The sequence below is a fragment of the Arvicola amphibius genome, chromosome 4, assembly GCF_903992535.2.
Source record: "Arvicola amphibius chromosome 4, mArvAmp1.2, whole genome shotgun sequence".
In the NCBI taxonomy this organism is placed as follows: domain Eukaryota; kingdom Metazoa; phylum Chordata; class Mammalia; order Rodentia; family Cricetidae; genus Arvicola; species Arvicola amphibius.
The window spans coordinates 138,917,841-138,945,265 of record NC_052050.1 but is presented as its reverse complement, the minus strand read 5'-3'; the positions used below and the strand labels follow the sequence as shown (position 1 = coordinate 138,945,265).

Sequence of the window (27,425 nt, the reverse complement as noted above, 5' to 3'; positions counted from 1 at the left end):
TTAGATGCCATTGACTTAATCCCTAAGTGACTTTTATGAGGTAAACGCCATATTCATGGAATAAAGTAACCTTTTTTCTCACAAATCACACTTGAAACCCTTCATCAAAATCACACGGTTTGTAATGAAGCCATGGTCCTTTAAGATGTAGACCCCTGTGTTGTTGCTCATGTGGGATAGTGCACTGGTGCCATCAGTTTAGACATAGGAGGAACAACCTATGCATACTTGAGGGCATTTAACCACAAAGCAGTATTCTGACTATCAAGAGGCAGAGCTCTGGAGATAAAAGTAACAATTTTTATCTGACTCCTTTTTGAGACTGCTTAAGGTTCACTATTAATCTTATGGGTTAACTCTGCTGCAAAGCTGGGGCCAGGGTCTTACAGTAGTAGTTTGATTTTCTTATGTCTTTCAGGTGTACTTCTATGAATATGATTTCTTCTCAAGACCCGTAGATAGACCTAGACAGTGCCTTCCATATGCAACAGTAACAGTAAAATTTATTGGTCAAAAGGCAGGTAATGGACAACTTATGACATCACTGAGATTCCCTTCCACAGGATTTCCTAAGAGGCGTGGTAAGATACATTCATTATTCAACTCTGCTGCTCTTAAATTCTAAGTATTCTAATACATTGTGCGTCTCTAACTAAAATAATTGTTTTACCTATATTCCATTTTATATATCTAGGATCATATGCACACATTCTTACCTCTTTTGCTTAATATATGTTCATGTAATTTTTATGTGTTGATAGCTTAACAATCCATTTTTATGGCTGGATGGAAAATATTGCATTGTGTGACTACACTGTTGTATTTAGGTACTCTTGTAACCTCTTACTCCACATTGCTATTTACATAAGGGTCTCGGTGCTAGAGTGCTAGTTTCGCTTGGAATATACGAATATATAGTTTAAACTATGATGATGTCATGTGCGTTTCTAAAGTAGTATCAGGTGCGTGAGGTTATGTAATCACTCCACATTCTTAGCAATACACAATTTTTTAAAGTATTTTTTCATTGTGATTTTAATTTTTCCTAATTTTTAATGATACTAAGAATCTTTTCATCTTTGCCAATATTTAGTTTTATCAGAATTTTTTCCATGTTTAGTGTTGCTATAGTAGATTGCTTCTGATTTGGGCTTTTATTCAGATACTAACAGGTTAGAGTCTCTTGGTAGATTGATTGGCCAGTTGAATTCTCACTTTAAGTGTAGGTGCATGGTGTGTGTGTATGTGTGTAGTCTCTATGAATGTGCCAATACTCCTCCATTATGCATGCTTAGGTCAGGGCAGGATATCCAATGTCTTTGTCTATTATTTTCTTCCTAATAGCCCCAACACAGGGTCTCTCTCTGAACTGAAAGTTTATCTTACCAGCTGTGCAGATAATCCCTTTAGGATTGCCTTTCTCTACACCCTAATGCTAGGCTAATACTTTCTCTTTATATATTTTTACAGCAGGGTAGTTGAGGTTAGTCTCACACTCAGTAGCTAAGGATCTTCCTGCTTCAGTCTCCCAAATGCTAGAATTACAAGTGTGGACCCTCACACCTGGTTTTCTGCAGTGCTGGAAACTGAACTCAGAGCTTCCTGCATGTTAGCTGGTAGCACATTTACCAATTGAGCTATATCTCAAGCCTTCTGTTTTTTATTATATATTTATTTTGTGTGTGTTAATGTACTCACTTGTGTGCCAGGCACATATATGAAGATAATAGGACAATATTGTAGGACATAGTTTTCTCCTTCCATTATATGAGTCCCAGGGACCAAACTTATAAAAGTCAACAATCTTGATAGTAAGCTTTTTTTTTTTTTTTTTTTTTTTTTGGTTTTCGAGACAGGGTTTCCCTGTAGTTTGTAGAGCCTGTCCTGGAGCTAACTCTTGTAGACCAGGCTGGCCTCGAACTCAGAGATCCGCCTGCCTCTGCCTCCCGAGTGCTGGGATTAAAGGCGTGCGCCACCACCGCCCGGCCGATAGTAAGCTTTTTTTATCCACTGAACTATCTCACTGGTCTCTCCAGCTTTCTAATGTAATGTTTCTAATTTTTATTCATCAGAATTCACTTCTTATCAAATACGGCTTTTTAAGTTAAATTGCTTACACTGGGATTATATTTTATATTGCAACATTTTATTCTTATTAGTTTGGGTTTTTTTCTTTCTTTTTGTGCTAAGAACAATCATCACTAGGCTATTCAAAAAACTCAGTTAAAATTACACATAATTTTTGTCTTTTTGTTTCCATAGAAAGAGCATGTTCTCTGAATAACTGCACAATTGCCAAGAGAATTGGAAAAGGAAAAGATGCTACAGTCATCTTTGAGCACTTCAGGAAGCCTGTTGATCCATTTGATCAAGAAAATTGTCCGTGCAAAGTACCAAATTCAGAGAGGAGTCCTTCCAACATGGATGCTTCTAGTTCTTATGGAAACAATTCTGTGTTGAGAGAATACAGCAGACACACAGATAATCGATCAGAAGTTAGCGATGCTTCTCAAGTACACACATGCAATTCAGGTCTTTCTTTCATGTCCACTGCTAACACAGCAAGTGGTAATGGTGACCTATTCAGTGTGACATACCTTCGAAGTATTTTAAATAGTATTTCTGCTGCTCTTCCCTCTCAGAGCAGTACTAGCTCAAGTACAGTTATTACTTCAAAACTTATTAAGGACCCAAGACTGATGAAAAGAGAACAAAGCATGAGAAAACAAAGTAATTCTGCAGATTTAAGTGATGGTTTGCCCCTCGATAAGAGTGTAGGTCATGGTGATTCAGAAGTAAAACTGACATGTATGCCAACCAGTTCCATCTCTTCACCTGAAAGCATTCCTGCTGATCATGCTGTTGCTAATTGTTCAGATGCCTCTTGCTTCAGATTCTCTTCTGAAAGTTCACACTGCCAGACTCACAGTATCGGCTCAAAGGACTCTGACTGTACAGCATCCAGTAAAGTTGCCATTACAGAACAATGTAAAGAGCAAAGCAGTTTCTCCTTTCCTCGTTACTTGCCAAATGCATTTTCAGATGTTGGGAAACAAACATACAATGAAGAAGAGGCCCAGAGAGCCCAAAAGAGAAGCAGCTTCCAAGTTTTAACTGAGCAAAGCAATGGGCCACAGAACTCCTTTGAGTCAGAAAAAAATACTTGTTGTAAAGACTCTCAAAGTCACATCTCTAAGGCATCATGGCCTTCGGATTTAAGTGTTGTATTTAAGTTTGGTCACCAGATGTCTACTGTCTTCCCAATCCAGAAGAAAGGAAACATAGATGAATATGTGCAAAATACTGGAATGATGAGAACCTTTATCAGCCCAGAAGACAGTTCTAGACATGTAGTAAACCAAACTTGGTGGAAAGAAACTGTTAATTCTTTAACTAATGAAACTAAAAGTATCCCAGTTGCTAATTGCATTGCGTTGCACCAGGAGTACAACGAAGGTGAAAATATTAATTCTTTAAGGGAAAATTGTGAAAAAATACCAGATATTCCTACATTACAAATGCCCAAATCTCCCATATCTACCACAAAGGATAAAAATGAAGTAGATCATGCAGCATTGGAATTAGAGTGTAATCTTACTCCAAATACAGGGTGCCTTTCACAAAAGCATCCTCAATATTCTTTGGAGTGCAAAGATAATATTCATACAAATTTTGCCATAGCCCAAGGGCTAATAGAATTGAAAGCAATACAAAATAATCAGAACTTGATTAACATTATGACTGATGCTTTCCAGGAAGCAAAAGATGTTCCCCTGGCCAGAGAACAACTTGTTGATAGAGTGATTTCATCTGATGCCATTGACATATCTCTTGACAGTTCAGGTTGCAACATAATTGAAGAATATATGTCCATCCAGAGGGAAAATGAAAATGAAGCAGTGTCATTGTATAACATTCAAAAAGACTGCAAAGAGACTTCTCATATTAAAGACAATGTGCAGGACCACAGCCTGCCTTATGATGCAGAGTTAAGGTCTGATCTAAACTTGAAAATTATTTTGCAGGAACAAAGAAGTGATGGAAATCCAAATGAGGCTAAAGAAAAAGATGGTGCTTCATCTCCAGAGTATAATACAACTAACGTAAATGAAAGTAGGAAGCAAGATTTTTATGCAAATATAGTTGAAATGAGTAACACCAAAGTAGAAACTCTGAATTCTGAAGAATGTACCACATTTAACTCAATTTGGAGAAAGAAAGAAAGACCAGCAAAAGCTGCATCATCAGAGAGTGAAGATAGTATGACTGCCAGAAAAAAATATACACCAAATGATGGAAGAAGTGTGGAACACTTGTCCACATTTCCAGAAACTGAAGAGTCATCAGTGTGTGTAGCTTCAGATGCTACAAAAAAGGTAGTTAGTACCACTGTTCTTACAGAAAGCACAAATCATGGGGATCATCAAAAACATCATCTAAAAGAACCTGAGATTTCAGGTTTGGGTTTAGTAAAACAAGGCATTTCTGATTGTGAGATTGATACTGATAAATTACAAGACTTTTGCCATTTAGTAAATGAGAATTCAGTTCATCAAACTTTTGAATTGGGAGGTGAACTTGAAGTAGAACTTGAAGAACGTAATAATGCTCCTTTGTTTCAACAAAATATAGGTAACAATGGAAATGATCTTTGTGAAGAATTTGAGACCCTGAAGTCCCGGATTGATTGGGAAGGCCTATTTGGAAAGAGTTATGAGGCGATGGAAGCCTTGAGTTTTACAAGAAGGGAGGGTACTGATCCACATCATTCTGTAGAATGTAATTGTATTTCTTTCTCTTCACAAAAAGACAAACGAGAGCATCAGAACTCAGTTTTTCTTCCAGATCTACAAGTTACAATTACCAACTTAATTAGTCTAAAAATCGGTCCCACTGATGATTCCTTGGAGTCGAAAGATAATTTTTATAAACCTGTAACTGAATCCACAGAACCAGAAGCTAATGAAAAGAGGAAAGCTTTTGGATTTGGCATTTATTCCCGACCTTTTGAAGAGAATTTAGGTTTTTTATGTGAAAATAAATTTGGTAATTCAGTGCAAGAATCAGGACATGTAAGCAAATCTGGAATCTCACATTCTTCCAGCTCGAGTCATAATACACATGTGAATCACACACCTGGAAAACCAACCAGTGACTCTTTGTCTACTGAACCATCTAATGTCACAGTAATCAGTGATAAGAGTAAATGTTCCACAAAATCAAAACCTGACTTGAATGACACTAGGAATAAAAAGGACATGGAATCAAGAAGTAGCAAAAGAAACCACCATGCAACTTCTCAGGGTCAGAACATATCCCATAAAGATTTAAGGCAGCATGAAACTCATGAGAAGAGGAGGAAGTCAACAAATCGTGACTCATCTGAACGGTTTTCTTCCCTATCCCAAGGACGAATTAAAACATTTTCACAGTCAGAGAAGCACATTCGGAATGTACTGAATATTCTGAATAATGAAGCATCTTTATGTAAAAGCAAACGTCTGTCCAGAAAACTGAACAAAGCTGTTCTTCACTTAAAAAAAGCTCATAGAAGAGTTCGTACATCTTTGCAGCTTATCTCTAAAGTGGGAAAAAAGAGAAAGGGCCCATTACCAAAAGCGTATGCAATAATTTGCAATAATTTCTGGGAAAGTTGTGATCTTCAAGGTGATAGTTTGATGTCAGAAAGAAGATACTCTGATAGGCATTTTTTATCCAAAAGAAGGTATGACAAACAGGGAGAAAAAAGATTAAGATTTGATATTGATGAATCATTGGCTTCAGTATCAAAGCACAGAACTTACAGAACAAACAGAGAGAGAATTGCAGAGTGCCTTTCCAGTGAAATCATGTCTGGCCATGTCTCCAATAGTCTCACCACGTTCCATGTGAGAGAATTTTGTGAGGAAGAACAACTTCATGAATCACAGTTACCCATACCCTATACATCGCAGAGTATAAGTCAATTAGAATACACTAATAGCATTGTGAGAACTGCAAGCTCTTCTGAACCTGAGAATTTTTCTGAAGAAAGTGAATATACACTTTACCCAAATGAAACACTAACTGAAAAAGAGTATCAAACTGGCACCCAGTTATCTAAGAGTGAAAGCCATACAACATGCAATACTAAGAATATAACAAAAGAAAATAATTCTGAAGATAAAACAGTGGTATGTGAAAGTAATTCAGTGTCTTTAAGTTTCCCAAAAGACAACATAAGTCAGAGTCAAGACAAAAGTTATGATACAACTTTTAAAGCTAACACTAATAAACTTGTTTCTGTTTTAGACTCAAACAAGCCCTTTTTAAATGTTGATATCTGTGAGCAAGGTAACCTTGTATCTGATGGTACTGGAAATGAGGAAACAATTTTTCCTGTAGAAAAGTGTACAGTTCTTACAGAGATCACACCAAACATTCCTACAGGAAAAACAGCCAACAGAAGGAACACAGTTCCTCCATTGTCACCTATTATAGTGACAGCTGATGAGGAAGAGTCTTCTGTGGGGGGAAATGGACTCTTCCATGTAAAGGAGAATGAGGTGAATATTACTAAGCATTCTAAATTGGATCTAACATCAGTATCTGAAGAAAGTCAAAGTTGTAAGAAAAATTTAAAGAAACTATCTTTCAATGATAGTTCTCTGCACTTAAAAGAGAATGTAAAGGGTCCTTCAAAAGCATATATGGCAAAATACAATGAGGAAGAAAAAATGAGAAAAATTGAGCAAGCAGTTTACCCAAAAATGGTTCCTGAAGGATCAGCTGTTATTATTGGTTACAAACATCAAAATAAGATGCCAAAAGAAGACTCCTTCCACTTACACAATAAAATAATTAAAAACAACTTAACTGATTCTTGTGTAGGCATTAAAAATTCTACTCTAGAGACTACTGCTTTGAAAAACATTTCTAGTCAGCTTAGTAAAAGACAGAAAGTAGGGCAAATTAAACAGCTTAGTAACGACTCTAACTATCCTTCTAAATCAGCCACTGCAGGAACCAGTGATAGGCTTGTTGTACATGAGAACTCTGAAGTCACTGTTTCTCAGATGAAGCCTCTATCACACATGGAAGAATTACAAGAATCCACATCTCATGTAACAGAACTGTCTCAGATTTTACAGAGAGCAGATGAAGCAGCATCTTTGCAGGTGTTAGAAGAAGAGACTAAAGTTTGTCAAAATATTCTCCCTTTGTTTGTTGAAGCTTTTGAAAGAAAGCAAGAGTGTTCACTTGACCAAATCCTGATTTCAAGAAAGCTGTTGGTGGAGCAGAACTTGTGGAGTAATTGTAAACTTCAGTTGAAACTATGTGCCATTGACACCTGGGTGGAACTGCAGATGGCAATGGAGACTGTTCAGTTCATTGAAAACAAAAAAAGATTCCTTGAGGGTGAACCAACATTCCGAAGCCTGCTGTGGTATGATGAGAGTTTGTACAGTGAGCTACTTCTCAGGCCGCGTGGATATCAACTGCAGTCCAATTTCTATCCTGCTTTTCAAAGACGACTAAAATATAATGCATTCTGTGAGTTACAAAGGTATTACTGTCAGTTAATTGAAACAAAAAAAGAAAAGACTTCATATTATACATTCTTAAAATACAAACGACAAAGGAAAGAATGTGAAGCCATCATGAAACACCATGCTGATTGTTCTGAGTTTTGTCTTTCTGTTCCATTTACCTGTGGAGTTAACTTTGGTGATAGTTTAGGAGACTTGGAAGCCTTAAGAAAAAGTGTTCTGAAGCTGATCAGTACACATAGGGACTCTACTAAGGTCAATTCTTATCCGGGTAAGGAAGATCATTTGTGGATCATTTTAGAAATGGTCTCCTCAAAGATAAGTTTTATCAAGAGCAATGAAGAAATAAGTATCAAAATCTGTCTTTATGGTCTGGAACATATATATTTTGATGCTGCAAAAAGTCTTGTGTGGAAAGAAAAAAGCTACTCTTTCCCCAGAAGACATTCTGAGATGAACAGAGAATTGGAGGAAATAAATGAATGTGCTTTTTCTGAGTGGAAGAAGATCTATGATGACTTATCTAAGGATTTAAACAATGAATCAACTCCCACTGTTGAACTTGAAGAAGAGTCAGCTCTAGTTAGGGTACCAAACTGTAAGCTGAACACCGCTTGGCTTTCATACCCAGATATCTGTTGTATTAGTGAGATCCTGGATCAAGCTAAATCTGCAGACCTGGAGAAATTACAGGACCTCACTCTCAGATGTACAGTTCACTTGGAAATTTTAAAAAAATACTTCCAGATGCTGCAAGAAGATAACATAGATAATATTTTTATCACTGAAGAAAATGTTTTGGATATGTTAAACCACAACCATGGAGCTGTCATTTTAAAGCCTGAAGCTATTGAAATTTATATTGAAACTGTCATGCTTTCAGAAACCATTCATTTTCTTAAAAATTCAATGGCAAAGAAGCTACACAATCAGAGGTTTCGAGGTATGCTCTGGTTTGATTGGTCTCTTCTTCCTGAGCTTGTTGGCTGTCAAGAAGAAATGGCTTCCTTTTCACTTGATAACAACCGAACAGATTGCCTTTGGAAAGTGATAGAAAGTGCTATTTCTCACCTTAAGGAAGAGCTAGGTGTTGTCTGTGACTCCAGCGAAGCTGTTAATTGTTCCTATGCTCTGCGTTTATTCTCCAGAGAACTTAAGGAACTCTCAGGAATTAAAAGGCTTCTAAATACTTCAGAGTATTCCGTTTCTACATATATTGACGTGGTACCACATACTGCGTCTGTAAACTATGGAAATACTGTGACAGAATTAGAACATAACTACAACCAGCTTTTTATATTACTCAAAAATATAATGTCTGTCCCTCAAAAAGATTTTGGAAAAATGGTCCATATTATAAAAGTTATGAAAACAATTGAACATATGAAGAGGATAAGTGCCAAGGATACTAAGTTGTCCACACGTCTGCTCTTTTTCCAAATGCTGCGTAACAAAAGAAACACTTTAAACAGAAAAGAAAGGGTGGGTACTCCCATTAGAGAACCTGAAGAGACCAGCAGTGAGCTCAGAGTTTCTGTGCAGACACCCTCTGCTGCAGAGTACACAGTAAGAAACATTTCAAGTTCCTCTAAAAAACGACCTATGACTGCGGACAAACATGAAATCTCTCAGGGAAAAGGAAATACTGGTGCTGTTTCCAATCATAAAAAGCAAAAGGTACAACTGTTTTAAAATCAAACTTGAAAATAATCTTGAGAACAAGCTTACTCTAACCAAAAATATGCCTTAGAATACAAAAGTTGAGATTAAATGACTCATATTCTCTACAAAATTATGTAATTGAGATAACTTGCAAATACATAATGTTCAAACAGTTTAGTCATTTAGAAAGTATTTCATGAAGGAATAAATTCCAATACCTAGTAAGGGGCGAGTTTATTGTTGTGAATGTGAGATATACCAATTACCAGTTATTTATTGAGTGGTTTCTTTAGCCAATGTCCTGAACATTAAAAACTGGCTAAAAAAACTTACCTATTTAACCTGTTAGAAAAATAGGGCAAAATTGGTTTTTTGTCAAGACAGGGTTTCTCTGGGTAACAGCCCTGGCTGTCCTGAAACTCACTCTGTAGATCAGGCTGGCCTCGAACTCACAGAGATCCACCTGCCTCTGCCTTTTGTAGCATGTGTTACAACTCCCCAGTATACTTTTTAATATGTGATGTCAAGGAGTTAGAAAAATCTCATATGAATACATTTTTATCAATATTTATATAATATATAGAAATAAAAACCATAGGATATATGCTTTGTGGTTGGCTTATTTAAAGATAAGGGGTCTGGGTGTTGGTTAATTTTTATAATATTGAGGTTTGAACCTAGACCTTGTATATGCTAGGCAAGCAATACACCCATGGGACTGATTCCAGCCAATCCAAATTGGTGGCTGAGAAGAACAAAAGTCGGATTAAGGGGGAGTTTGCTGCGCATGTGCATGCACAGGGTGTGGGGAGGATATTCCATATCCTAAATACAGGCCTAAGAAATGTGAACTTTATCCTTAACGTGTAAATATCATGTGAATATGTTGGTAATTAGGGTTTTGTTTGGCTTTGTTGGTAATTTAAAAGGTAATGAAATTCTGAGTATAGTTAGAAATAGTAAATCAGCCGAGATTAGAAAATGGTGCTGTTTATAGCATAAGAATGAAAAAGGCAGGCTGGTTGATAGAGCTGACCCAAAAATGTTTTAGATTTTGGCATTTTCCAGATTTGATTATATTTGTATATATGTATAGTCAGATATCTTGGTAATAGAACCAGTGTTTAAATATAAAATTCGTCTTGTGTTTTCATGTATAGCACCAAAGGTAATTTTGTAGTAATTTTAATTTCTGCATGCAATAAAAGGTTCCTGATGTGAACATTTACAGAGTGTTGTGCCATAGCTCAAACCACAAAATTTGAAGGCTTTTGGGTTTGGAGATTAAGAGCACTCATCCTGTATTTGACTTATAACTCCTTAGGGAATTGATGGATAGTTGCATACATGTGGTACATAAACATGAATGTAAGCAAAACACCATACATAAAAGATAAAAACTTTAAAAATAAAGAGAATCTGTGTATGAGCTGGGGAGATGGCTTAGCAGGTAAAAGCACCTGCCCTGCACCTGGTGCTCTAAATAAGACAGCTGACTCCTGCAAGCTGTCCTCTGACCTCCACACTTACAAACACCATACACGTGTCTATACACCACATAAATTGTAATGGAATTTTTTCTTTTAAAGAAAAAATGGTGAGGCTTAGTGACTTGTTTCCTAACAAGGGAACAGTAAATTGGTCATGGTGGCAAATGCATCTGATCACAGCACTCAGAAAGTAGGCAAAGAGGGGTCACAAGTATGGGACCACCATGAGCCACATAGTAAAGTCCTGCCTCACAAAACAGAACAGTCATATATAGACTACAAGATTAGTGTTAAATTTTAAAGCATGTAGGCAAGAATATTGCAGATTTATTTTTGAAAGCAGTTGCTGTAAACGTGAACTGCTAAGCTTTTTTAAATAGTTTTTAAATGGGTAAATAGATTGACGTTTTAATGCAGTTTGTAATCACTAATGTAAAACATGGATTTTATTTCTGTATTTTTTATAGGTTACCATGAAAAGTATAAGCAGACAAAAGACAGTATCCGAGAATCCAAGGTAGGAGTTGCATCCACCTTCTTTTCATAAAATCTAAGGACAAAGATGAGCAAATATACAAAACAAATACTGAGTCATACATGTAGCTTAAAAGATAAGGGACAGACAGAAGTTTGTTTCAGATTCAGTGAGGCCTGATGCGCTTGAACTTCATTGCGAAAGTATTGAAGACAGTGCCGTGTAGAATGGCTGTTTGTAGTGATTGAAAGAGTGAGTAGGTTCTGAGAACAGAGTATTGATGTTTGCTGGGGCTTGGAAATTCTTAAATCCAGAAATCAGATTGACAGGCATTGCTTCAACTGTTTTCTAGAAGTACATAAAATAATAGGGTAAATGATTAATTTTTAAGTTGTGGATTTTACATACCAACTAAATTTCAAATTGATTAAAGAGAAGTTGCCATATTACACCAGTGGTACATTAATTAAAATGGTGTATATTTTACAGACATTTATGATACAAACATTCTATTTTATAGAAGGATATTCTAACAATAAAATAGGAAGACTGTCTCAAAGGCTATTTCTTTAAACTGAATAAGTTAACTATAGAAAATTCACTACATCACTTCCACTTTTATCATTTTGTGCTAAGTAGTGCAACTGGGGTTAATTGTTATCCCTCATTTACCTGTGTAGAATCTAGGATTTCTCACTATCTCCATTTTTTCAATTTAGTGAAAGAAAGATAATGAATAACAAAATAAGAAAAGGAAAAACAAACAGCTCCATTTCTTTATTTTCTTCTTTTAAAATAATACATTTCTAGAATTGTTCTCACAGCATATGTAGCTGTGTTATAAAATGACATATAAAACAGGCCTAGAGAGTAACATACTCCAGCGTAATTATCTTCAGTTTAATAGCTAAGTATTTGCTACTTAAAGAATTAAAACTGTAACTTGACAAAAAATTAATTCTGCTATAAGATTAACACAGAGGACTAACTTTATAGAAATGAATATCCTCTGAAGGGACAGACCATCTAGACAGCTATCAGTCTACACAGAAACTCATCACTGGCACTGTGTTAGAGACACATTACCTGCTCACGTTATATAGCTTTAGATGGCAATGTAAGTTGTCATTAAAATCCCTTTAAAACATGAGCCTGTTGATTTTCTCAGAAGGGAATAGAGACTCTAGGCCAAAGATGAATTCCTCTTAATTCTGGAGAAATAGCACTACTTTTCCTTTCTCAACATACTTTGGTTCTTCATAGTGCCGTAATTGCCTAATTAAGACTAAACTTAGTAAGAATGCAATGGATATTAAATTGCCAATAATACTGCAGGTCTGTTTTTCTTACTCTCAGAAGATGAACAAGCAAAAATATTTGTTTTAATAAGAAAAAGAGATGTGTTGTGTGTATTAACGCCAAAGGAGATGGCATAATGAAATCAGTGGGTCGAACATAAATGAACTAGAAAGTGCACTGAACAACTGAAGAGTGGTAGGTTCCTACTTTGAAAAGCTTTTAAATTTGAAATCAGCCATCTAATACAATATTGGGGATGTTTTGAAATGTGGAGTATACCATCTTCAAGTGTGAACCATATCTAAATTGAAACCAAACGAGTAAAACTGAAAGGTATTTTACCTATATGGTCCCTGTGAAATGATAAAATGTCAATCCTATAGATTCTTATACAATAAAAATTCAAGTGTGTATCTATTAGAATGTTATGACTGTATCTGTAAAGTTGCTTGAATTTATATTATACTCAATAGGACTACAGAATCTCATCCCAAAGATGACAGTTTGAAAGGAGACTCTGCATCTCCAGAGACAGTCAAAAGACAAAGCTCAACACCTGGATTGCTTTCACCTTCTAAGAACGTACAAGACACTTGCACACCCAAGTCAGAAAGCAAAATAGAACTGACAGATAGTTCGTCTGATGTTTCAGAATATCTCACTGAACAGCATGAAAACATAAATGGCATAACGAAAAGAAACGTGAATTTTAGTGCTGCTGAAACAAATGATAAGGAAGACCGTCTTTTAGTAACTTGTGACCAAAATGATATAGATGCCACTTTCTCACCCGACAGCACACCTGCACAGAAGTTGCATGAATACCCTACAGATCACAGACAGGTCTGTCCTTCAGATATAGGAGCAGGAAATGATAGCCCTCTTGTGCCTAATGCATCATTGCCTACTTCCAGTCCCATGAGGGGTATCCATAGCCATCTTGAAATGAGTGATACAGTCTTTGAACATGAAGATAGTGAAATACTAGATCTGTCTATTAAAGATTGTACATGTACCAGCTCTCCAGAACCTGTGTGTATCCAGGAAAAAATTCCTGTCCTGCAAGTATATGAAACACAGCCTATAAAAACTGAGTCACCAGAAAAGTGTATAAGAGATGCACCAAATCCCAGTACCACACGGTTTGGCTCATGTGAGAGCTCGGCCGCTGGCGTGAGTGAAGCAGCACGGCACACTCTCTCTGGAAAGGGTGGGAAGAGCCCAGAAGTCCCGACTCAGAAAGTTGACACGCCCTGGAGTGCAGCTCCACAGTCCACGTGCACTGCAGTGTATAATTCTCCTGAGTATTCGTTTGGAACTTCATACCCATACTGTGCCTGGCGTTTTTATCAGTGCAGCAGCACTGCCGTTACTCACACATACCAAGAGATGACAACATATGAGACAGCTCCTCCTCCCATGATGACTGCAGTTGCAAGTGCTGTCCAGAACACGCATTTTAATCATTCATATGCCGAACATTTTAGTTACTTTGCTATGCAACCGCAAGCAAATGCCTGTGTCCCAGGAAATGGCTATTTTCCATCTCCCATGCCTGTTTTTTACAATTATCAACAACCAGTTTATTCACAGTTTGCATCTCATCAGCTGGTACCACAAGCTGCGCATCCTTATCCTCCTAACCCTGGTGTACTTCCACATGTGTCTTGGACTTACGGTGAGTTGGAAGGTTCGGTGCTTGGTTCATAGTTTTACTTTTGGCTTTACATTTATGTAAAGGAATTCACAAATGATGGTACATACAACAATTTTCTTTGTGGACTTGTAGAATTGCTCATATTTTGAGCACAGTTGAATTTTGTCATAAGTTATAAGTCTAGTCAGAAACCAGAAAAGAGAAATTGTTGACTTCACTAACACATACTTCAGTAACCATCCTTAGGAAACAGCTAAATTAATTGCAGTAAATCATAAAATGCTGAAACCTTTAAAGAAGTATACATGTTTTTAATGACATGACAATATTTTAAAACTAATGTTACATGTGAATAAAGAGCAGAAACATGAAATATTCCAAAATTTTAATTATCCACTTGCCGTTAGTAATAGGTTATGTGAGTCTTTCCTGCATAATCTGCATTTCATGTTGCAAAACTTCATTTTGATAAATGTAGGTAAGAGTAAAAAAACAAAGCTGAAAAAAGGAAAAACATCAGTTATTCAAAGCAACCTTTTCTCTCCGTTTTTTAATACCTTCATATAAGTGAATTAAGTAATTAATCGGAAGGTATTAGGTTAAAAAGAACTTTGTCATTTGCCTCTTGAACTTAGATTGTCTTCTCTTTAAAGCACGTGTTTGTAAAAACAAAATTACATTAACTACAGGTTGGGAGAAGAGTTTAGTTCGTCTTGCAGTTCATAGAATGTAGTCAATTAGAAAAGGAAGGCCTGGCAGTAAGAGCATACGGCAAGCTGGTCATCGTGTACACAGGCAGGAAGCAGAGAAATGCTGGTGCTTCAAAATGCAAGTATTGTTTACATGTTTCTAATTAGCCAGAATCAAAACAAATTTGTTTTACAAAAGCACCCAAATACTCTCCCATCAGAGATGGAATGTCCTTTAAAATATCATTATAGAAAAACACAAGCAAATTTCTTTTTAGCAGTTGTTTAAAACCCTTACTAATCATAAAAATTAATAGGTGTCAAAGCTTATTTGGAGGTACTGTTTGGAATAGGTCTGTTTTTTCTTTTTACTTTTTTTTGTCCTGCTAATGGGGAACCCAGGGCCTTAAACATCCTTGGCAAGTGCTCTTTCCTGAGCTACATGTAAGCCCAATATAATTCTATTTATAATTTAGAAATTTTAAATTCTTGGGAAGTAGAGGCAGAGTAGTCAGGAGTTCCAGGTCAGACTTGGCTATATAGTGAAGTTGAAGCCTGCCTTGACCACATGAGACACTCTTAAATTTAAAAGTTTTTTTTTTTTTCATTTTACATACCAACCACAATTCCCCCTCCCTACCCTCTTCCCACTACCCACCCTGACCTTTCTCCTACCCAAGCCCTGATCTGCTCCTCAGAAAGGGTAAGACCTCCCATGGTGAGTCAACAAACTCTGGCATATCAAGTTGAAGCAGGACCAAGGCCCTCTCCCCTGTATCAAGGCTGAGCAAAGTATCTCTCCATATGGAATGGGCCCAAAAAAAGCCAGTTCATGCATTAGGGATAAATTTTGGTTCCATTGCCAGTGGCTCCACAGACTGGCCAAGTCTCAGAACAGTCACCCACATATTCAGAGAGCCTAAAGGTTTTATCCTATTGCAGGTTTTCTTGCTGTCAGTCCAGAATCAGTGATTTCCCATTAGCTCTGGTCAGCTGTGCACATGAGACACTCTTAAATAAGAAAAAGAAATCTGATCATATCAACACCACTACATTGGAATTATTACTGATTCATTAAGCTATGGAATTATTAGAGCCCAGGTGAGAAAGTCACACACAACCACACATATAAGTCCAAATTAGAGTCCTTGTAGCTGGCAACCAATAGCAGAATTTCCTAAAGACCTCCCAGTACTAAAGTTCAGGAATACAGCATTTATACAGACAAAAACCACAATGACATCATTGTCAGAGGTAAGTCAGGAGACCCTTCTAGCATTTGTTTTGACAGAACACATTAGTTCTGGATATGCATCTTGGCCACATACAGGGCGATGGAAAAGTCCCAAATGTGTTGCCAAGGCCTGAACGGATACAAGGTCAGAGTAAGATAAAGACAAGAAGACACTCTACCTCAGTTACTTCAGAATATCATTCCAATTCTTTCTTGGAATACAGAGTTGTTCAAGTCCTGTTTCCCAGCCTCAGCTCCCACCGCTGCTGCCTCCACAGGCAGGTCTCTTTGAAGCGGTTGCTCTCCTACATGATGGTTTCTCTGTCTGCATTGTTCTCTAGTGTGATAAAGGCATCCTTGAGGTGGTAGTGTAATTTAGGTTCCTTATCTTTCCTTCCCTCCCTGCCCTGCCAGATGAGTTCAAACAGACAAAATGATTTGTCTAAGAAAGCCTGGAAGGGAGAAAGTGCCATTGATGATGCTGTTAGGTAAACACCAAACAGATGTGGCAGATTTATAACTTAGACACTTGAAGCAGGTGATGGTAGTAGTGGCGGTGGCACACGCCTCTAATCCCAGGAAGCAGAGGAAGGCAGATCTCTGAATTTAAAGATAGCCTGATCTTCAGAGTGAGTTTCAGGACAGCCAGGGATACAGAGAAACCCTGTCTCAAAAGAAAATTATTTAGACACTTCAGTTTCTGAAATGGAGAATCTTGATTGTAGAAAGGCAGTTACAGTTTGGGCATTCTTGTGTTACTAATAGTTATACCATTTGTGATAGTAAGAAAAGGTCACTCCAGGATCAAGCCCAGCTGTGTCTCAGAAATCTTACTGCTTCTTTGGTCCAATGAAAAAGAAAAACAAATATTAAAATATTGAGAAATTACTCTTTAAAGTAAAGGCATTGTAGTATTTCAAGCTCATCTTTTAGTTTTTAGGGGAAGTTAACAGAAGACACCTGTTAGTGTGTTCATACTTAAAAGATGTAAAATCCTTTTAGCACCTATTGCTTAGGCTGCTCGTGTATTACACCAGAAAATGGAACTAAAGGAAAATACTTGAAATGTGTGTGCCAGACAGTGTGTCCTTTATTATGTTTAATTCTCTCAAATACCTGAGATACAGATGAGGAAACTATTACCCAGAGAACCTTAAATAACTTCAAGATCCTATAACTGATAAGTTGCAGATGTACAATTTGATCTCAACCTCTCTGGCTTTACCTTAAGTCAGTAGTATAGTAGTATACTATACTATTGCTTAGTACTATACTGCTTCTTTCTACTGTTCTACTGCTTAGTATTAGTCTGTATCATTAATATACATCTTTGTGTTTTGTTTTTATCTTCCAGCTCCATGGCAGCAGAACCCATTTCCACCAAGGCATTATGAATAAATCTCTTCATATTGAAATAAATGCAATTTAAGTTTTCCCAAGTATTTTGTCTACATGTTATTTTTTATACCTGTATGTTTTCTTACTTTAGTATTTAGTAATTTTAAATGTATATAAATGTGGTATGTAAGATAACTTTTATAAAATGTATAATTATAATAGTGAATCACATAAGATAATGGGAAATTAATTTTTAATATCTGTACTAAGCAAAATTAAGTTCTGTGCAGTTATAAAGGAACTTTCAACATTCAATATTATCAGCATTAAGCAGCAATGGCGAAAATCTTTAAAACCAGGCTTTGTTTCTGTTTTCAATACACTTTGTGTTTTACTATTTTATTGGGCTTAAAAAGAGGAAATTTTTTATTACATTAGTCAATCATCAGATCAGTTATTTGATAATTTTTTATGCTTTATTCATATAACTTATAATCTTTATGTGAGCTCCTTTAATTTCATCTATTATTTTTATTCAAAATGTTATAAACACAAAAAATAGCTCCTGTTTTCACTGTTGCTTAAGTTGAGGTTAGCATTGAGAGAATTTTTTCAAGAAGCCCTCTCCTCAAGATTATTTCTTGAATATTTAAATACTTTTTTAAATTCTTTCACACTTCATATGTTTACACTTAACGTAACCCATACTGTTATGATTCAGTAATTCTGTAGAAGCCCGGTTTTGATGTTGTAGTTATTTTCATCTTTCACATTCTACACAAGTGAAGTTTTTCTTCATAGTAATCATTAGTACCAAACAGGATATAGGATATAATAGTATTGAGCAGTGCGTACACATACATTACCTTTACCAAAGCTCAGCAACCATTTCTGTGTTGATCTCCCATCAAGAAAAGCCTTCAATAGAGTAAACCTTTCTCAGCCGTTTGTTTGCCCTGCTGTACAAGAGACTTTCTGAGCCAGTGCAAATAGCAGTTCCAATGTTTCTTTTTGTTTAAAAAAATACTTTTTCTGTTATCTTAGACAAGCCCCAAAGATCATCTATTTCTGCTTTATTTAATATAGACTACTCAGTTTTCCATTCAGAACACCTTCTGAGACTCCCAGAATGAGCTTTTAGGTTGTCATTAAGCCAATAGAGTGGAAGTTAAAATACTTAAGCTGTGTCAACATGCAGACCTAAAAGGATGCTGTCTGGGCAGAACCATCCCTGAAAGAACTAAGGAATCTGAAAGGATAGCAAGTATAGCCATAGTATAAAGTACATCTTCATAGCTCTTTTATTTTAAAACAGTATCAAAACCAGAACTCCTGGACCTTAAATTAAGGTCATTATATTATCTGTTAATCAAAAAGTAACTGTTTGGACTGGAGGGATGTAAGAGCACTGGCTCTTCTTCCAAACATCTGAGTTAAATTTCTAGCACCAACATGGTGACTCAAAGCCATCTATAATTGTAGTCCTTTGGGATCCAATGCCCTTTTCTGGTGTACAAATGTACATACAAACAAAACACCCATATACATCAAGTACATAAATCTTTAAAAACTTTTTCACCAGGTGGGGTGGCACATGCCTTTAATCCCAGCATAGAGAACATCCCAAGGTGTATCTCCATAAGTTTGAGGTCAGCCAGGTCTACAGAGCAAATTCCAGAGCAACCAGGGTGGGTTACACAGAAACCCTGTCTCAAAAAAAAAAAAAAAAAAGGAATGGTGGAGACTTTTCCTAATATATGTGTAATTAAGTTTGATAAAAAGTGTCCTGTTATTACAAATACCTCTATTACCAGGGTAATCCTTGTAATCACAACACTCCAACACTTGTGAGTTGGAGGTATGAGGATCAGGAGTTCCAGATCTTCCTTCACTGCTAACCCTTTGAAAGTAGCCTGGGGTATTTTAAATCCTGTCTCCAAAACAAAGCTGTTGGTAAGCCAAAAGCTAACTATTCCAAATACTCCTTCTTTAAACACTTCGTAGATTCTTTTATTTAGTACTGTCTTTGTGAAAGTTTAATGATTTAAGTTTCTCAAAATGTGACTAGGGATATAACTCTGTTTTGGAATATTTGTTTATACTGTGTGAAGATGTGTCTATGTTTTGCCTTGACTGCCTAAGATGCAGAGCTGAATGATCAATAGCTAGGCGGGAAGAAATAGAAGGGACGTTGAGGGAAAGAGGAACTTGGGATGAATCCGAGGCATATGGGATTCACCAGCCAGACATGGAGGGAGTTGGACAGACAAAATGGAGGAGAGGTAAAAGGCCATGTGGAAGAACATAGATTAATAGGAATGGGTTAATTTAGAAGAGCTAGTTGGGAACAAGCCTAAGCTAAGGCCAAGCTTTTCTAATTGATAAGAAATCTCTGTCATAATTTAGGGGCTGATGGTCCAAAGAAAGTCCAACAAGAAAGACCCAGTATATAGCTCAGTTGGTAGTGTTTTCCTGGCATACACAGAGCTCTGGGTTTGATCTTCAACAGCATACTATCTGGAAGGCACATGACTGTGACTCAGGAGACCAATAGCTCAGGCTTATCACTAACTACCGCTTACATTTAAATTAAATCATTTTTGTTTATGTATTGCCACATGACTTGTGGCTTTACCTGTCCTCTAACATCTTGCTTTTTTTCTTTTTTTTTTTTCAAGGCAGGGTTTCTCTGTAGCTTTGGAACCTGTCCTGGAACTAGCTCTTGTAGACCAGGCTGTTCTGAAACTCAAAGAGATCCGCCTGCTTCTGCCTCCCAAGTGCTGGGATTAAAGGCGTGCGCTAACAGCCGGGCTAACATCTTGCTTTTTTAGCGGCTGGCTGACTCACTGTCTGCCCATCTTTCCCCCAACATTTTCACTTTGGTTTTCCTGCCTAAGGAGACCAATCTGCTTTTTTGTCATCTAATGAGAGTAGTACATATTCACGGCATACAGAAGGATTATCCCATAGCAGTTATAGTGATATTTTGTTTATGCTTTATAAATAAAGCTTACTTGAAGACCAGATGGTAGAACTAAGCCACTAGAGGCCAGGCAGTAGTGTCACACCTTTAATTCCAGGATTTGGGAGACAGAGGCAGATGGATCTCTGAGTTCAATGCCACCTTGGGCTACGCAGGATCAATGCAGAAACAGATCCAGGTAATAGTGACTCACACCTTTAATCCCAGTACTAGAGAGAAATACAAGGTGGGATTAGACAGGAACTTGTTCTCTTTCAGTCTGAGTTCTTAGAGGTATGAGCTCTCTAGTGGCCTGACTGCTTTGCTTTTCTACTCTTAAGGTTGAACCCCAGTATCTGTCCCAAGATTTTTATTATTTGTGCTACAGTCATTTTTGTGTGTTCTTAAAGTGTGTATGTATACACTCACATATGCCAAGGCACATAAATAAAGATCAGAGAACAAATTAGTCTCTTCCACCACATGAGTCCTGGGTGTTTAAACTCAGTCATCAGGCTTGCCAGCAAATGCTTTTACCCACTGAGCCATCAGCTTCATTTTGTGGTCTTTATCACTAGTTTTTAGGTCAAAAATAAGACAAGTGGAAACTATTTTATTGTGCTTTGTGGGGTTTTGATCCAGATATATACAATAATGAAAAAGTATTGGAGGAGGTTACTTGTTTGTTCCCAGCCAGTTAGACCCGAAATAACCACACAGAAACTATTAATTAAATCACTGCTTTGCCCATTATCTCTAGCTTCTTATTGGCTAACTCTTACATATTAACTTAACCCATTTCTGTTAATCTGTGTCTGACCACAAGGCTGTGGCTTACCAGGTAAAGTTTCATCTGGTGTCTGTCTCCATTGGAGGCTACATGGCTTCTCTCTGACTTCCTTTCTTGATCATTCCGTTTAACCCACCTAGCTCTGTTACCCTATAGTTCTGCTGTAGGCCAAAAGCAGTTTATTTATTAATGGTAGTCACAGCATATAGAGGGGAATTCCACATCAAAAAAATTTTCATCATAACTTACTGTAGTAGCCACCAAACAGCCAAGTAGAAAACAATGTGTTCAAGATGGTAATTAATCCTAAATATTTTGTTTGTATATCTCACTTAAAAAAATACTCAAAAATGACTGTGTAGCAGTCAGGAAGTAGAAGCCAACAGCTCTCTGAGTTTAAAGCCAGCCACAGCTGCATAGTGAGGCTGTTTCCAAGAAAAAAGAAGTGAAGAGAGGAAGGAGAAAGAATAGCCAGTCAGTGGTGGTACATATATTTATTAATTTTCAACTTTATTTCCTTTATACATTTCTATAGTTATGGATAGTATAGTAGTCTTTATTTTACCTAATGTTTGTATCTGGTCCGTAAACCAGAACAGATTATATTCTTTTTTAAAATATTTATTATGTATACAATATTCTGTCTGTGTATGCCTTAAGGCCAGAAGAGGGCACCAGACCTCATTACAGATGGTTGTGAGCCACCATGTGGTTGCTGGGAATTGAACTCAGGAACTTTGGAAGAGCAGGCAATGATCTTAACCTCTGAGCCATCTCTCCTGCCTGATGACATTCTTTAGAAGAAGAAAAAGCAAGGGCTAGAGAGGTGACTCGGCGGTTGAGAGCACTGACTGCTCTTCCAGAGGACCTGGGTTCAATTCCCAGCATCTACATGGTAGCTAACAGTTGTTCCAGGGGACCTGACACCCTCCCATAGACATACATGCAGGCAAAACACCAATGATAATAAAAGTAAATCTTGAAGGAGGAGGAGGAAAAGACTTGTAATGTAGGGTAAGAGCAGAGCAAGCTGGCCTGCCAAAATAACCTTACAAGTTAAACAACGATGGGGTAGAAAGGAAGTGGGAGCTAGGTGGAGATGTGGGACAGGAAACTTAACAAGACTGATTTGTTGGTTCTTGTCTGGACTCTATTAAGGTCCCTCCTTGCCCCTCTGTAGTGGGTGGCTCTGTTCCCTTCTCTGGGTGTTTCTTTGATTCTTCAGATTATCAGCCCACGGTGCTTTTCAGCTTTCCCCAGATTGTATTTTTATTTTTGGTTAACTGATTTTTATTTTAAACTTATGTATATGGGTATTTTGCATTCAAGTATGTATTGCTCCACATGTATGACTGGTGTTTTGACGTGACTAGAAGAGGGTGTCAGGTTCCTTGGAACTGGAATTGCAGATGGTTGCACACTACCATGTGGCTCTCGTAACCAAATAGAAGTCCTCTGCACAGTAGCAAGTGCTCTTCACTGCTGGGCCATCTCTCCAGTCACACAATATATTTGGGTCATCCACCCACCACTACTGCTTTCCAATTCCTTTTACTGCCCCCTGCCTCATACTGCTCTCATTTTCTTGTCTTTCTCCTCCCCCCTCCCCGCCTTTGGTATATAATAACTCCAAATTCCATTAGTTCTACCCATAGGCCCAGTATGCAGCTATCCACTGATTATGGACGACCAACCGTAAGCTATGTTTCCAAGAGAGTAACTCTCCTGCTGTAGCTAACAACTTCTCTGCTGAGGGTGGAACCTTAGGGCCCCCACCTGATGCCATATGGAATTTTGACTGGCTCAATCTTGTGCAAAGTCTTTCACAAGTAACAACAGCTGCTGTGAGTTTGTGTGTGAAAGCCACATTATGTCTAGAAGTCAGCATACTACAGCTCTTCTCCCAACCTGCCAGCTCTTCATTCTTTCCAGTCCCTCTTTTGTGATGTTCTCTGAGACTTGGATAGGGTTAAGGCTGATGTACGTTTATCTACAACTGAGCACTCAGTTACTTATACTAAGAATTTTGATGAGTTACGAGTCTCAACATTACTACTAGACACTGCAAAAAGAAGCTTCTCTGACTAAAGTTAAGAGCAACACTAACTTATCAGTATAAACAAGTATTTAAAGGATGGTTTGATAATACAACAATTTAGCAAACTAGTAAGTTCCCCATTAAGGTATATGATTTCCCCAGTCATTAGCTTTTGACAAGATTTGCAGTATCCTAACAGAAAGGAGTTGTTTACCTCTTAACCATCATACCACCAGACACATTTTTTATTGATTTTTATTGAGCTTTACATTTTTCTCTGCTCCCCTCCCTCTCTTTCCCCTCCGCCCTTCAACTCTCCCTCAAGGTCCCCATGCTCCCAATTTACTCAGGAGATCTTTTCTTTTTCTACTTCCCATGTAGATTAGATCTGTGTAAGTCTCTCTTAGTGTCCTCATTGTTGTCTAAGTTCTCTGGGATTGTGGCTTATAGGCTGGTTTTTTTTTTTTTTGCTTGATGTTTAAAAAACACCTATGAGTGAGTACATGTGATAATTGTCTTTCTGTGTCTGAGTTGCCTCACTCAAAATAATGTTTTCTATCTCCATCCATTTTCTTGCAAAATTCAAGATGCCATTTTTTCTGCTGTGTAGTACTCCATTGTGTAAATTACCACATTTTCCTTATCCATTGTTCAGTTGAGGGGCATTTAGGTTGTTTCCAGGTTCTGGCTATGACAAACAAAGTTGCTATGAACATAGTTGAGCACATGCCCTTGTGACACAATTGAGCATCCTTTGGATATATACCCAAAAGTGGTATTACTGGGTCTTGAGGAAGGTTGTTTCCTAATTTTCTGAGAAATCGCCACACTGACATCCAAAGGGGTTGTACCAGCTTGCATTCCCACCAGCCATGCAGAAGTGTTCCCTTTTCCCCACAACCTCTCCAGCATAAGTTGTCATCAGTGTTTTTGATCTTGGCCATTCTTACAGGTGTAAGATGGAATCTCAAAGTTGTTTTGATTTGCATTTCTCTGTTAACTAAGGATGTTGATCATTTTCTTGAGTGTCTTTAAGCCATTTTAGATTCCTCTGTTAAGAGTTCTCTGTTTAGTTCTCTGTTTATTGGATTATGTGTTCTTTTGGTGACCCAATTTCTTGAGTTCTTTGTATAGTTTGGAGATCAGACCTCGGTCTGATGTGGGGGTTAGTGAAGATCTTTTCCCATTCTGTAGGCTGTCATTTTGTCTTGTTGACTGTGTCCTTTGCTTTACAGAAGCTTCTCAGTTTCAGGAGGTCCCATTTATTAATTGTTTCTCTCAGTGTCTGTGCTGCTGGAAGACCACTTTAGGAAGTGGTCTCCTGTGTCAGTGTATTCAAGTGTATTTCCCACTTTCTCTTCTATAAGATTCAGTGTGGTTGGCTTTATTTGAGGTCTTTGATCCATTTGGACTTGAGTTTTGTGCATAGTGATATGGGTCTATTTTCATTCTTCTACATGTTGATATCCAGTTATTCCAGCACCACTTGTTAAATATGCTTTCTTTTTTCCATTTGACATTTTTTGCTTCTTTGTCAAAAATCAGGTATTCGAAGATGTGTGCATTTATATCCGAGTCTTCTATTGGTCCTCCTGTCTGTTCTTATGCCAATACCAGGCTGTTTTCAGTACTATAGCTCTGTAGTAGAGTTTGAAGTCACAGATTGTGATGCCTCCAGAAGTTCTTTTGTTGTACAGGATTTTTTTTTTTTTTTTGGCTATCCTGGGTTTTTGCTTTTCCATGTGAAGTTGAGTATTGTGAAGAATTTTGATGGGCATCACATTGAATCTATATATTGCTTTTGGTAAGATTGCCATTTTTACTGTGTTACTTCTACCTACCCAAGAACATGGGAGATCTTTCCACTTTCTGGTGTCTTCTTCGGTTTCTTTCTTCAAAGATTTAAAGTTCTTGTCATACAAGTCTTCCACTTGTTTTGTTAGAGTTACTCTGAGATATTTTATGCTATTTGTGGCTATTGTGAAGGGTGTTGATTCTCTGCCTTTTTATTTCCTTCCCTGCCCTTTTATCATCTGTGTACAGGAGGGCTACTGATTTTTTTTTTTTTTAGTTATCTTGTATCCTGCTACATTGCTGAAAGTGTTTATGAGTTGTAGAGGTTCCTTAGTAGAATATTTAGGATCGCTTATGTAACTATCATATCATCAACAAACAGTGAGAGTTTGACTTCTTTTCCAATTTGTATCCCCTTGATCTCCTTTTGTTGTCTTACTGTTCTAGCTAGGACCTCAAGAGCTATATTGAATAGATATGGAGAGAGTGGACAACCTTGTCTTGTTCCTGATTTCAGTGAGATCACTGAGTTTCTCTCCATTTAGTTTGATGTTGGCTGTTGGCTTGCGGTATATTGCCTTTATTATGTTTAGGTATGTTCCTTGTATCCCTACTCTCTCCAAGACCTTTATCATGAAGGGATGTTGTATTTTGTTAAAAGCTTTTTCAGCATCTAATTAGATGATCATGTGGTTTTTATTTTTCAGCTTGTTTATATGGTGGATTATGTTGACAGATTTTTTTTTTTTTTTGAAGCAAAGGGAAAAACTTGCCAAGCTTTATTCAGGTTGTAAAGTCTGCAGACAGCACATCTACATCTATAGCCAACCCCGTCTTCACAGTCCCCTGGGCAGACTCAGCCAGCCCTCCCTCCAGTCTCACTTCTTCTCTTCCTCTTTCTTGTCCTTCTTGCCATCCTTGGTGGCCTGGGAGGCTAGAGAGCCCATTGCATTCCGAATGGCTTCGTTATTGGGATCCACACCGGGAAGGTTCTCCAGGACACTCTGAAGGAACTCTGGGTCTTGCATCACATCGTAGTCGTCCTCCTCCTTCACAGGCTCAGAGGTGTCCATGGCTGAGCTGGCATCGACGTCAGCTGACTCTGCTTGTCCGAACTCTGCTCCCTGCAGCGACATCTGCATGGCATAGGCAATCTGCTCCTCCTCAGTCATGCTGCTTAGGTCAGGAAGCCCAGCACGGCCAAACTCCTGCTGGTTGATGGTCATCTTCAGGAGGGCATCGTCGGAGTCTTCAGTCCCAGACGTTGCAATTCCAGCCTCGGCGGCAGAGGCTGCAGCAGCCCGCCGTGCCTCTTCCTCCTGCCGTTGCCGCTGCTCTTCCATAGAAACACGAAGAGCTAGGGCCAACTCAGGATCAGCATTGGGGTCTACTCCAAACTCGAAGTCACTGGCACCGAGCCCCAGCATGGCACCGCCTTCACCAGCTAGAATAGGAGAACTGATGAGGGCATCAGCCAAGCTGGGCCCAGGGGGCACTGTCACCAGGTGTGATCCGGTTCCGTCCTTGCCATTCAGCGTGTTTACAAAGGCCGTCAGCTTCTCTGTGTTCACCTCCTCTTCCCCAAAATTGATGATGTCAACATTCACTTTTTCTTTCTTGAGGCGTTTGGCTAGTTTTACCAGGTCCTTCTCAAGGTCCTCCACGGGGCTCCCCACGAAGGCGATGATGCGCATCTTGTGATTCTTGCCCTGCCGGTGCTTCAGGGCCAGATGGGCCACACGAATGCCAGTGCAGAAGGTGATCTTGCCCTTGGGCTGGACAGTGTGGAGCTTGGAGAGGATGCGGCCAGTGTCGGGCGTGAGTGTGGTCAGCACTTCACAGTCATTGGCCAGGGTGATGAGGCCCACGTTATTCTCAGGATTGCTTCGAGTCTTTGAGTGACACACGATGTTGACGGCATCCTGTTGGGCCTGCAGCCGGGTGGGAAGGAAGTCTCCATTCCGCATGTACTCACTGTTGTCCACGCAAACCATAGTGCTCTCCAACACCATCTTGCCACCTTCCCTCTGCGGACCGGCTCCTGGTCTCTGTTGACAGATTTTTGTATGTTGATCCATCCCTGCATCTGTGGAGTGAAGCAGTCTTGATCATGGTGGATGATGGCTCTGATGTGTTCTTGGATTTGGTTTGCCAGTATTTTATTTAGTATTTTTGCATCAATGTTCATGAGTGAAATTGGTCTGTAATTCTCTTTCTTAGTATTGTCTTTCTGTGGTTTGGGTATCAGGGTAATTATAGCCTCATAAAAAGAGTTTGGCAATGTTCCTTCTGCTTTGATTGTGTGGAAAAACTTGAGGAGTATTGGTATTAGTTCTTCTTTGAGAGTCTTGTAGAATTCTGAGCTGAAACCATCTGGTCCTGGGCTTTTTTTGGTTGGGAGACTTTTGATGACTGTTTCTATATCAGACCTACTGCAGTTGTAGGTCTGCTTAATTTGCTTATCTGAT

At 38.2% G+C, this 27,425-nt stretch overlaps 2 protein-coding genes across 2 annotated transcripts in view; one reads left to right on the top strand and one right to left on the bottom strand.

Moving 5' to 3' along the window:
• The window catches only part of Tex15 (testis expressed 15, meiosis and synapsis associated), a 29,870-nt gene extending 12,437 nt beyond the window's left edge, over positions 1-17,433 (top strand). Inside the window, exons 5-9 of the mRNA XM_038325520.1 lie at positions 419-581; positions 2,263-9,206; positions 11,149-11,198; positions 12,929-14,133; positions 17,390-17,433. Coding sequence (XP_038181448.1) covers positions 419-581; positions 2,263-9,206; positions 11,149-11,198; positions 12,929-14,133; positions 17,390-17,433 — 8,406 coding nt within the window. The remainder of the gene's footprint in view (positions 1-418; positions 582-2,262; positions 9,207-11,148; positions 11,199-12,928; positions 14,134-17,389) is intronic.
• Positions 17,434-25,757: 8,324 nt separating this feature from the next.
• On the bottom strand, positions 25,758-26,995 carry LOC119812782 (26S proteasome non-ATPase regulatory subunit 4-like). The gene has a single exon (XM_038327702.1). The coding sequence runs from the start codon at positions 26,967-26,969 to the stop codon at positions 25,836-25,838; it is 1,134 nt and encodes a 377-aa protein (XP_038183630.1). The 5' UTR covers positions 26,970-26,995; the 3' UTR covers positions 25,758-25,835.
• Positions 26,996-27,425: the final 430 nt, after the last annotated feature.

Coding starts and splice junctions, on each gene's coding strand:
- LOC119812782 (XM_038327702.1), bottom strand. CDS start 26,969: ATGGTGTTGGAGAGCACTATGGTTTGCGTGGACAACAGTGAGTACATG.